Here is a 13,235-nt window from a genome sequence, read left to right on the forward strand (position 1 = left end):
GTGTATGTGCATGGTTATGATTCTGGACATCATTAGGCAACTGAAACCAATCGTAACCAGTTCAGCACAGTTCAGAGTGGCTGGCACCCCTGAGGCTGCTTACCTGAGCCAAACCGCAGAGCAGGTAAAACCCCTGCAGTGCGTCTGGAACAAATGATGGTTCCTCCATGCCTTGACAGTTGGAGCAGTTTGAAAAATTAAAAACAAGTCTGACGGCTCACGTCACATATCTTTCACGTCTCCAGAAAGTGTGGGTAGTTGCATGTTTTCCAGATTTCACTTTTATACAACGTCTCATGTAAYCACTTCCATGGCAAAAGACAAACCTGATTTAACCTCCCTGAGAGAGCAGAAACRCACACAAGAATGGAGAAAGGAACACACACGKGCATTTCACCCACTTACAACCATTACCGCTCAACCTTTTCTGTCCCTGGGGTTGCAAAGGACAAACACCRAGAGGGATAATGATAAATTACGCATATTTTAACACGCAGCCTGAGGTGACAATGCAACAAACCTTGTTGCACGAAGCCCCCAAATGGAAACACATCAGAGATCTAAACAGCAAGCATGACACTGGATGTGTATGAGTCAGCTGGAAGCTCAGGAAACGCACGGCACCCACTCGATGACAGGTATTTCCACTCAAGGTGATCCACAATGGCGAGGTATGAGCACAGTGTCAGCCATTTCCTGTTTGAGAGTTCAAAGGTTAAACTCTCTTTGGTCTCTTTTAGAAATAAGGAGACAATGAGGGTCTACCCGCTGTAACTGAACCGTTGTAACCTTGTCGTTTCTACAACTGGCTTTAACCTCTGAGCTACTCAGGTGATAGAAACTCTGCATTACCAAAATGCTCTTAATTCAGCAACAACAATTTTAAAATCATTTCACATTTTAGSGAAAGAGTTATAGATTTAGGCATGGAAAAAAAAAAGTGGTTTATGTGATTGTACAGACATACACTTTCATATCAACAGTCCCAGGAGCCTGCTGTATGTCCCATGATGACACTTAAAGATGGTTTGCTTTCAAGGAGAATGGTTATTTATGTTCATTTTTTTCATACAACGAAAAATGATTTCAAATTCTTTGGATGCCTTTTTAAATCAGGCTGGTACGCCTCTTCTTTCTGCAGGCTTTTGTTAGGCCATTTGATCTCAGTACTAGATAACACTTGACAGCTTTAATTATATAATAAAAATGTATGCGTCTATGAAGCAATATCCAAAAAAAACTTATCTTAATAAACTCAGTTTTTTGTCTACCCTGCATCTTCAAAATATCAATTYCTCATTAGCTTGAGGTGGCCTGATATTTACGAGTCGATTGTAACCCATCAGATGTCATAAACACAACAACGGGATCAACGTTACGGACGATACTGCCAGGATGCTGACATATCACAAAAGCAACACCTTAAAGTTTCTTGGCCCACAGGTCAGTGTTGACTCGATCAACTGAAGGTGTAGTTTTCAGTGTGGATTCAGGGTTAAGACCCTGAATGAATGAGCTGACATGCACAAAGAATACAGGCACAGGTGTGTAACCAGCTCTGCCATACCCTCAGCAGTCAGTCAGCAGGACCTCCTTTTTAATCCCCTGCCGTCACTCAACTGAATCTCAACCTTAATCTCAGAGGTCCAAAGCTCATGGGACGGGGACTTCTAGCTTTTAACCAAGAGTTTGATGCCTAATAAGAGCCACAACACTTTGGGGTAACCTAATACCATCAGTAAGGAGTAGCTGCAATGCCMTTTAGATCCCCTAAATGCAAGACCCACCTCCTATCTTCTGAGACARATGCATGACRTAYTTTCTGTTGCACAAGATAGCTTGCTCATGTACAACTTTGTCAATACAGCGCATACAATCCAGCTCCTGATTGATCGGGATTAGCTCCCAAGGCAGGTGACGCATCATATACATGACCTCATCAGTAAATGGAAGTTYTTTTGGTTGGCTTTAGTGAATATRTGCAGCCTTTCTGAATTCAYTGACAGGATACAGCCGACATTACTCTTAAGGAGGTGGGCTGGCTTGTTCCCAGCAGCTTTAAAGCATACAATGAGCCGCCTGAAGCTGTCAGCTGCACCCTTTATAGCTGATAAGTGTATGTTCTCAGACACAATGACCGGCAATGAGACACATAAAAATATATTAAAAAAATAAAAATAAAAAAAAACAAAACAAAACCTATTTCTCACAAGGTCCAGTATATAGAAATATACACTATAATGTGAGATWAATTTAACAAAACTATATGGATTTCACAATTTTTAAAGCAATGTTCTTCAGCACCCACTGCAACTTCTTACAYGTCTACCTGTTAAACTATCCAATCATTAAACAGGCAAAAACTTGAAGAACTGTAATTATTAAATCTAAATTAAATGGAAACCTTGAYGACAGTCAAAGTTACCAAAGCTTTGACCGTAGTTATGAGGTTAAAGGTCAGACATTTTGACATGGGGACATTACGGYAAAATTCAGTTTTCAATTCAGTTGATTAAATTGTCACCAATTCACACTAAAAGTTATCTCAATGCACTTTACAAGACAAACCATCTCCAAAAATATGCACTTAAATGCAGTGCAATCAAATAAAAACTAAAGGTTTCCAAATGAGGAATTATTTGGTCTCAAATGGGTAATGATTGAGTAAAAGCTTTAATCTCAAATCTTTTGATGGATGCACAAGAATAAATGTTAGTGTTTTCAGCTTTTCTAGCCTCTATGGCACTTGTTGTGTTATGAGTGGAGACTTGGGCTTTCTGTGTCTCTCCAGAGTTAAGGGGAAGAAAGGTAGAAATACTTAAATACAAAGAAGAAGCTCATCCTCGTTGTCTCTAAAAAGCAAATACATGGAAGAAGAGTAACAGTAGAACAATTTAATTTAGTCTGAACTGAGCCCTAAGTGTTTTTATTTCTCAGTGTGAACAGAAAAATATTGCTTTGGAGGAGCATAAACTGAGTTCATGAAAGGACACAAACCTGCATCCCAAAACGTAATCCTCTTTATTTGGAAGAATGGATTAAAATTCTTCCACACTGATGTGGAAGACTGATAAATATTTCCAAGTAGTGTTTATCTGACACAGTCAACACAGACAGCAAAGTACACTATAATAATTTCACAGATTTGTTTTGGATATATAGAAAAATATGTTTAGTTGAAAAGTTGCATGTAAAAACACAACATTTAACACACAATAAGAAACCTGACTTACCACTTCAGTGGGACGGAAGAATTTTGGGTCCACCCTCACGTGTACCACGCCGGACTCTTTGCAACGGCCAATCTCATTTTCATCCTTCCCCTCCCACCTGGAATACCATAAAATCCACATAAAGAAGCTTTCCACATTTTCTGTTTATACTTTTTTTGTACTCCATGATATTTTTGCAGTTTCTTTCTTTAAAGTTTTTAAGTCAAATTGGAAGCATTGCAACAGGCATTATGAACACTCAAAATACCCCTTTGTGTGATGGTTTTGACTGCTCGACAGAAAAGGAAGAAAAAAAAGGGCAGTGAGAAAAGCTTCCATTTTCAAATTTAAGGTATTGAAGTGAAGATATTAATCTCTCTCAGACAGGGATCTTAGACATTATAAAAGTGACCCGTGTTGTGTTGTATTTGTGTGCAAACACTCACACAATGGTCTTTCCCACATGTATAAAGGCCCTCTCCACAAACTCCCTCACGCTGTGAACCTCCCCCGTTGCGATTACAAAATCGTCTGGCTCCTCTGACTGCAGCATCAGCCACATAGCCTGAAAGAGACAGAAACAGGGAGGTCAAACCACAAAAAGATCMTAAAGACAGTTKGSTGCTCCACTCTGGACACTGCCCAGTTCTACTCTGACAGACAGGAAGTGAACCTGCGACCTCTGAGCGGGGCACTCGCTTGTACCTCTTTCCTGACGTCACCAAGGAGACTCATGGGACACAAACTGTGGGAAAAGATGACCGATCACTCCCAGATCACTCCCACAGGCCCCAGTGTGCTGCTGCCACACACAAAAATGCACATGTGGTCTTGAAAGCTCAAGCATTAAGAAGCGCTGCACAACTGTTTTAAAAAACACTGTAATAGTGTTGCTACTCCCAAAATGCTCTGTTATATGTGGCGTCAACAGAGCAGAACTGCGGACCTCTGGGACATTTAAGAGAGCAAGAAGAGAGTCATAACAAAACTATGTCTCTAGATTTTAGAGACAGATGTCTCTAAAATCTATCTATACACACACATATATATATATATATATATAGCATATAAAAAAATTCAGTTTAATTCAGCATATTTATTTCAATTCATACAGCAGTCATGGTGTGAAAGTAAGCCATATACTATTTCATTCTAGGCTTTACTAGATCAGGAAATGGATGTAGTTTTCTTTATGGAAAGCCATTTTATTCAAAATTAAATAAATAAATAACAGTTATTAACAAATAGTTAATAGTTCATCAAATAAAGTATTGTCAAAATTGAAATAAAAACAAAATGAATATGTTAGAATATGTTCTCATCTTAACTTGTCTTTCTGATTTGCTTTGAAAGGCACAGCTGCAAGTTTGGTGTCATGTCACTTTCTGTTATTATGTATGTGCTTGTTGTACCGCAGTTGTCCACTGGGGACAATGAGAGCAAGTTCTTTTGTGAAGAAGAAGCTAAAACCCTGTAAAGTTAGCAATAATAGCTACCTGACGAAAAGAAGTGTGGTTCACCGTGAATATGAGTACTGAACAAGAAAACGCAACAGAATATGAAAAAAACAAACATATGGTTATTTTGTCAATCACAAATACTGTACATGTATAGTGTGTTTCTCTAAGTGAATTAAGTTACTGGAATACTTGAAGTTTTCAATGCTATTTCAATTAAATGAACGGATAACACTTATTGATTAATACTTTTTACTTTCTAACTTTTCTTTATATTTGTACCGTCACATGTAATAAAGTAAAAAAAAAAATCCACTAAAACTTATTTCTGATAATTCGTAATAAAAAAACAATTGTTTTGTGTTCCATTCCTGTTGTCCAACGGTTTGTTGAAACCTATTTGTTAAATGTACACTTAGAAACAAATCTTAAACCATACACACTTCATTGTGCCTTTCCAACTATTAATTAGCTTAAGCAAAGCTTTTTACTCAGGGCTATTTTTCCACATAGCTGTGGTTGGGTTACTTTACTCTCTACTGTCAGCTTAGCCTTTTGCAAAACATTTTTTACCTCAACTGATGAAAATGAGGGCTGCTGCTCAACAGCTACAGGTTCTCATAATTTTTGAACAGAAATGAAAAAAGCAGAACTAATTTGCTGGAAAAACTGCCCCAGAGGAGTGTTATCAAGACAGTTTATGTGCTCCACTTGCAACAGTAGCTTGCATTGGAATCTGAACATGTGTGCATATGGTTGCCACATCAGGATGCTTTATGATGTGAAGCAGAAGCTGCCGGCCTCGCTCAGAGCATTTAGCAGATGCTATCTTCTCTCTGCAGTCATATTTATTGATGCGTCTTTCATTAATGTAAAAAATATCCAAAATGCTGGACACCAGAAACTCCTCGATTGTATTTCTGTGATCAAATTTAGTCATTTTTTTCTCCAACATTGTTTGTGGGATAAAGTTATTTTAAAATTATACATTAAACCTAAATGCAAGTTAAAATGACAGATGAATCCATTCGCTACAGTTTCTTCCTTATACACATAGAATCCAAAAGTAGATTTAGAAATATAATTGCAAAGTTCTGGACTGATTGGCTGTCTCTTTACATTTTTCTTCCTGGCAGCCAGTCTTTTCTGTTCTCCTGTCACAGTAGTTCTTCGGGCTTTCTGAAAGTTGGTATGTTACTATGGAAACAACAACTATGGAACTGAAGGACTATATTAAGGACTATATATACTAATTGTGTTATTGGATAAGCACATGGAATGCAAGCGCACACAAACACACAAGAGTGGTGATGGAATGAACTTCCTCGGGGAGGCGAAGCCTTCCTATTTGAGGATCGTTTAGGGTCATCTGACCGCTCAGCACTGATGACTCCCCTGAGCCTGACCTCTGACCTCTCACTCCTTGGCTCCTGATGAACAAAACAGATTCTCTCACTCTGTCACAAAGGCCAAATAAGTCACCTAAATGTTGGAGTGACTGAGCAACAAACCAATTTGAGCATGTTTTATAATAGTAGCATCTAAAACTGACTACAGCTGCTTCAAATATTTGTGCTGGTTAAAGTGGGGAGGAAAAAATGATCGTACATCTATTTTTTTTTTTTGTTGATTATTGGTTTAAGATGTGAAATGTGACAAAAAAAATCTTTAAACCCCCAGAAATGATTAAGTCAAAAATAACTTGATTCAAAGATTTTATGCCAAATAAATAATGTATGTAAATAAACAAATTTACATAATCTGTAAACCTGTAAACAATTGAATAATTACGGAACATTTTGACATTGACGAAAAAAACAACTTTATTGACATGATTCTTTGTTCTGAGCACTATTCTGATAAATTAAGAGAGCGATTCAACCCAGATCAAACCAAACGCACACAGGAATAAAAACATGTGACACAAAGAGCAGATCAACAACAATTTGAGAAATTTGCTGCTTTTAGTAGCAAGTCAAGTTTACATTATTGAATATTTTTGGTCCTGAACAAGATTTCACATTGTGTTGAGTGCAACTACAGGCAGGCGCGTAGAAGGCACAGCTGCCACAGTGGTTCTGTGTTCAATTGTCTTTTCTCTGAAGGAAGACACAAGCCGATCTATTACTGCTATTCACTTTGTGTCGAGGGCTTTCTTTCTGGTTCAGTGATCCTGTGTTTGTCAGTGTCTTGCTCCTGGATGGAGCCGTCCAGAGAKCTACCGCTGCCAATAACTGTGCACACCCTGATTTTATGTTCAACAGAAAGTACTACTGGCACAGTCCCTCTGTGTTTGGCTGTGTTTCGTTTATGAATGGAGCCATTAACTGAGCCATTAATCATGTGTACTTTCAGGATTTGTGAAAGGTGTAGCGGTAGAGCAGGCGCCTCACGTACAGAGGCTATTAGTCCTCCATCCAGAGGTGGATTCCCGACCTTGAGGCATTTCCTACATGTCTTCCCTCTCTCYATCTCTCCCTCCATTTCCTGTCTGAGAGAGTTTCATAACGGAGACAAAGAAACAACTCTTTACCTTTGTCTCTTTGTTTTTATTTCCCATAGAAAGTAACCCTGACTTGTGACTGTGCAGAGTTGTTTCTCTTTTCTGGTTAACTTTACTAACAGAGTAATGCTGCCACTGACTCTTTGTACTTTGTTTTCTCTTCTAAAAAAAATGTAATCTTACACCTCTCCTTTTGGGTTTCCGTTCGATATAATTTGTTTCCATGCAGCTGGATATGAATGAGACCCATTTGTCTTCTTAAGTGCTACGAGATTAGATTTAGTGTGAATTGGCATTATGTAAGTAAACTGAATTGAATTGCATAATTCACTTAATAAACACGTGGGACACAAATTCCATCAAAAAGCTGCACTACAGATGTTAAATCCAGTCTGAAAATTTCTGTCTTTTGTTTTGAAAGGTTTCAGCTTCTCTGTGTTCTGTGTGAACAGAATTAATTATCACTGGAAATTGTAAAACATCAAACACTGACATCTACACTGTAATACTGTTTTGATCATCTGACTGGCTGATTATTTGAACTTGTAATGAAGCAAGCTCTTTCCTTCTCCCTTTCCTGCAAAGCACGCTGATGGATGTGTAGCCCGCAGTAAACTGGATGGTCGTGATGATGGGAGCTGGGAACGCGGCTCCGCTTCTCCTGCAGCCAGAGAAAATGTTTACGGCAGGAGCTGAGTGATATGGCCTCCGCTGATTTCTAACCAGGAAATGTAATAAATAATACGATGTGTATTTTTATTGTAGAGGGAAATAAAGTGAAGTGAAATATGTGAAGGTCGTTTTATTCTTCTCAGTCTGCTCAGAGCTTTGGCTTCTGACCTTTCTAATTTTTTATGCTCCCRACTTTACGCCGACCCCTTTTCCATTTTTCCCCCACTGCTGTCCCTCCACTTTCTCAGGGGCTCACAGGATTGCGCTGCTTCATTAGCTATCTGATAAACAGCTCAGAGGTTCAGCTCCTCACACCGAACCCATACCTTCCTGTTCACATGGCCACAGGATGACCCCATCACACACCCCACACTCGACAGCAGCCAAGGCAGACCCCAACCTCTGCAACTGTTGCAAACCCCTTTGTATCTGAATTATACTGATACACACAGGGGAAAATTCATATACCAGGGGGCAAAAACTAGCAAAACACATGAAATATTATTTCAAAATTTGAATTTTGGTTCAGTTCTTGTTAGCTTGACTTCTGAAAGCAAACAAAATTTAATAGTGAAGTTTTAAATTTGGTGAATCTGTTCAACAAACGACTGTGCCAGGTTCAATACTATTATCTTACCTTTCATAAAAACAAGCAATCACTTAAAAAAAAAACTGAAACTTTGTATACAAATCTACAAAGAAAACCTAGAACTGAAGGATCTATAGAGATTGCATGAAGAGGAAAGGTCAAAGATCACATTCTCCATATGACACAACCTTGTTCAAAACTACAGACAAATACTAAATTAAGAAGGTTTTGTAAAGTATTACTGATAGAGGTGACCGTTCTCAATATAATAATATACTAGGATGCACTATACTGTATCCAACATTCCCCATCTACACACGTTAAAACAACTTCATACTTTCTACCAAACCTCTCAACCCGAGTATCCTTTTGATATAAGCTGCCACTTAATGACATCCAAGACTGACTAAATTAATGTTGGATTGTTTATGTTATTACCATTAAAACAGAAAGCACCATATGCATTAAGGCAAGATTGTAATTTGCTAACTTGAGAAGAAACTTACTAAACAAAACAAATGTTTCTATAGGGAAAAAAAACTACTTTTGGTTGACATGCACAATGTGCACTATTTCTAATTTTATCAAGATCTCAGTGCTGCAGTGCTTTACATAAAAGCACTGCAGAAAAATGGATGAGACAATGTGCCATAAAAGTTGCAAAAAAGAAAAAAAAGCACTTAAAGGAATAAAAAACTGGGGACAAACTCAGAGCACAGTCAGTTAAAACCTCCTGCTGTCTCTTCAGCTTAAGCAACAGATCTGACCTCTGCCTGAGATTTTCCTGGTTTATCAAGCATGGTTTATAAAAGTGCCCGTCAATAGTGTATGGTGAAAAAAATCCACAAACCTTACACAAACAGAAACAAATGTAGAAATGTTAAAAAAAAAAAAAAAAACCCAAAACACTATCGAAAGAATTTTTTAAGCTGGCCTAAAAAAATTTAAGATGTTATCAAACTCTACAAAAGAGAAATTTTTAGAAACAAATATATGAGAGAAACAAAAAAAAGGACAGCAATTATTTACATCCAAATGCTTAGATGTAAATTCAAATATTACCACTGAATTAAACTTATTGTGTCTGTAATAGACTACATATCTTTTTTTCCCCTCCGTTTGTGTATCATCATAAATCCTTGGCAGATCGTCTGTCGGAGAGAGCAGACACTGCACAACTGAAGGTTGCGGGAAAATCCCTGGCATAAACCAAAGGCACCCAGCTAACTGGAAATACTCTTGAATAGGTCACAAAGAGCAATCTCAACACTATAATTCCACAGGCTGAAAAAGCAGAGAGGCATAGTGACAGAGGAGGAACAGAAAGGTTATATTTTATGAAATGTAATTACAGAATAACGGATCTTTGGATTGGAGTGTTGAAACTGGGAGTCCTCGGACTAAAATCAGATCCAACCACAGCTTAGGGAAAATGACTTATCAGACCTCCCTCCTCTGCGGCCAACTGACCCCTCAGTCCTCCCTTCTCCCCCCTACATGCCTCACTCCCAGCCTTCCCGAGGCTCACAGCTCCTCAGTCTTCTCTCCCGCTGCTTGACTCCAGCTGACATGTGGAATTGCTCACAGTAAACACTTAATAGAGTCGCTATTATGGCTGCAGAAAGCCATCAGGCCCAATCACAGCCTGCTAATGCCATTAACCCCATGGTTTCGCACACAGGTATCCACATGTGGCTAAATGCACAAAACATGCAACCAGAATCTACTCAAACCACACATGCAGTGTCAAAGAAAAACACAAAAAAATATACATAGGCTTTAAACCTTTTGACATTTTCTCACAATACAACCAATACATTTTATAAAAAGCTTATGTGGAAGTCCATCAAAAAGAAGCATGTCATTGTAGAGTCGCTTTTAAAAACTTTTTAATAAATAAGTGACTGCTTTCACCCACATTTAGACAAACAACCCAAAATAGAAATTCTGTTAAATCTCCAATGAACCTGTTTTGTGAAGGCTTGTTAGTGAACATCAGTGATCAGCAGAAGCATGACAACCGAGGAACAAAACAGACAGATCAGGAATAAAATTGTTGAGAAGTTAAAAAGACGGTAAGGTTAAACGGTTTAACCAAAATGCCAATTCTTGGGCCTCTCACAGATCCTGTTCAGTTTATCAGATAAAAATAGCATTAGCATTAGTATTAGTACCTGCAAACCAACAGTCCTCTGAAAGCGACAGGCAGAGTAAGGACATTATTCAGAGAGGCAGGTAAGAGGCTCATCCAAAGCTTAGGAGGGATAGGAGGGAGACTCTGTCAAGATCTAATAGACATAAACCTAATCACAGACACACACTTTATAGAAATTATGTAAAAACTAATACATTATTTTTTAAAAAAGCCCTAGAAACCCAGCTTAAATATTTTTGCTACAAGTAAGGCAAATGTCCAAGAAGGCATTCTAGTCTGATGTGTATGACAGAAAAGTAAGATTGCATCTTCCCCACCCTCAAACAACTAGCACTGCAGAGAAACATGGTAGTGACAGGGGTGCCTTTTTTAGCTGCAACAGGGAAGCTAAAAAGTCGAAGGGAAGATGGAACCTTTTAGGGGTCGCTAAAGGTCCATCTTCCAGAAGGAGACCAACCCAAAGCATGCAGTTATAAATACAATGGAATGGTTTAGTTCAAAACATATTTATGTTTGAAAGGCGCAGTCCAAGCCCAGGCCTAAATCTAATTAAGTGTCTGTGGTATTAAGTAGTAAAACTCTCTACACAATTTGACTAAGATTCATTTCTCTTGCAGTGAAGAAAGGGCAACAATCTCAGCCACTGAAGCGTAAAGCTGGCAAATGTACCCCAGAAGAACCTCATCACAGTTTTTAGATTTATTCATAAAAAATTGTGAAACCCTTACATACTACGTTATGTTGTTTTGCAAAAATAAAACAACAACAAAATACACTGAAGATTGCGCTTATAGAAGATTAAAATATGGGGATAATGTTTAGGTACAAGAAACCTTTTTTGCCTGGTAAAATAAAACACAGTCCCTGACTGTGGAACAGTGTTTCAAGAGGTTTACGTCCCAGACGTTTCCAGATCATTTGTAGCTTTAGACGTTCTCAGCTCAGTACCATAGCATGACTGCAGAGCTGCCAAACAACAGTGTTAAAGCCAGAAAAATAAGTTGAAAAATGATCTTATTTTGCCACGGACCAGATCTGCGTCTGCTACCATTCAAAAAGCAGACAGAGCTCCAAGTCTGCCCGCCCCACCTCTTAGCACTGATAATGAGATTAATGGCCTCCACTTATGGCTGTGATATGAGACATTCACGTGGCTATCCACCGACGTGCACTTTAACAAGAAAAACAAATAAGGCGTCACATTTGAGGCGAAACAAGGTCATTGTCGTGTACGTCATGAGGCGGTCTTATCAACTGCGCTTTTCGGGCAGACATTCATCATATGCCACAACTTTCCGGACACATGGGCAATCATATGCAGCCATCTTGCACTGGGATTAGGCAAACAGTATTGAAATTACAAGTCTAAAACGGCCTGAGGCTCTGTACCAGACTGATGCTAGATAACCTCTTCCTACAGTAGACGTTTATACATAACTAAGTCTTACTTTATGTGCCTACTTTTTAATTTAACATTAATTTTTATCACACAAATTAAGAAAATGCTAAAGACCATGCCGAATCATTGGTCACTGATGTCGACTTTCACGACAGCTGATGTTTGTCATGGGCCAAAAACATGGGAAAAAGTACAACTGGTTGAACCACCTTCAGCAGCAACAACCTGAACTAGTAATTTTCTGCAAGTCTATCAGTCTTTTCCATTGTTTGTAGAGGAATTTTGGCTCACAGTTCTTGATACACCGCTTCACCACTTATATAACCCAGTTTGTGCCTAGCTTCAGTTCTCAGACGAGCAAAACAAACCCGAATCGTCCCTCCTCCAGCACCATGCTTGACAGCTGGTTTGAGATGTTTATGCTGATAGCCTGGGTTGGCTTTCTGCACACATGGCACTGTGCTTTGTGGCCAAACCTCTCTATTTTGGTTTCATCACTCCAATGGACTTTGTTCCAATATGATCCGTTGCACAACGGTAACTCCGTTTTAAAAATTAGTCTTTCCCCTGAAAATCTTTCCAAGCAAGCTATCATGTTTAGTCTCCCAACTGCTAAGAACATTGACACTTACAATGTTAACTTGGAACAACAATGTAGAATAACAAAGCAATCAAATTCCTGCTTTTGAAAAGGAGTCAGTTCATCTCTCAGTTAAACTACTTTAATTAGTAGTAATCTCCTGCTAAATTTGACTGATAGCTGCAGATCTTAAAGGGTTCAATGCAATCCTTGTGTGGGTTTTAATTGATACATAAAACACAAACGTAATTCTAGTTTAAGTTATTGATCTTCTTTCTTAAGTCATTATTCTATCCATACAATTCACATGAAACTTCATCAGGGGTGATTAGTAGGGTGACATAATCTCAGATGGTGAAGAACATTTGTTGGAGCAAACTGTCCAAATCTTTGTGACCAGCAGAATATTGACTAACATGAGTATTGATGAGTTTAACAATGGCGCTTGACAAACTGCGATGTCTGTTACAGGTTTTCACTAGTGTTGACTGACTGTATGTTGTGTTTACGATGTTTTTTATATTTTCATGATGTGAAGCACTCTGAACTGCCTTGTTGCTGAAATGTGCTACACAAATACACTTAATTGATTGATTTAGCAGTTTACTGGAAAAGCATAATCATCTTGAAGAAATTAGTACATAGCTGTATATATATATATATATATA

General features: G+C 38.4%; 1 protein-coding gene across 1 annotated transcript in view; it reads right to left on the reverse strand.

Annotated features, from left to right (window-relative positions):
* Positions 1 to 2,837: 2,837 nt before the first annotated feature.
* gmds (GDP-mannose 4,6-dehydratase) overlaps positions 2,838 to 13,235 on the reverse strand; it is a 127,676-nt gene continuing 117,278 nt past the window's right edge. Inside the window, exons 7-9 of the mRNA XM_008406879.1 lie at positions 3,659 to 3,777; positions 3,234 to 3,330; positions 2,838 to 2,852 (exon numbers count right to left, since the gene is read on the reverse strand). Of these exons, the coding sequence (XP_008405101.1) occupies positions 2,838 to 2,852; positions 3,234 to 3,330; positions 3,659 to 3,777 (231 nt within the window). The remainder of the gene's footprint in view (positions 2,853 to 3,233; positions 3,331 to 3,658; positions 3,778 to 13,235) is intronic.

Source organism: Poecilia reticulata, linkage group LG4, assembly GCF_000633615.1.
Source record: "Poecilia reticulata strain Guanapo linkage group LG4, Guppy_female_1.0+MT, whole genome shotgun sequence".
Lineage (NCBI taxonomy): Eukaryota > Metazoa > Chordata > Actinopteri > Cyprinodontiformes > Poeciliidae > Poecilia > Poecilia reticulata.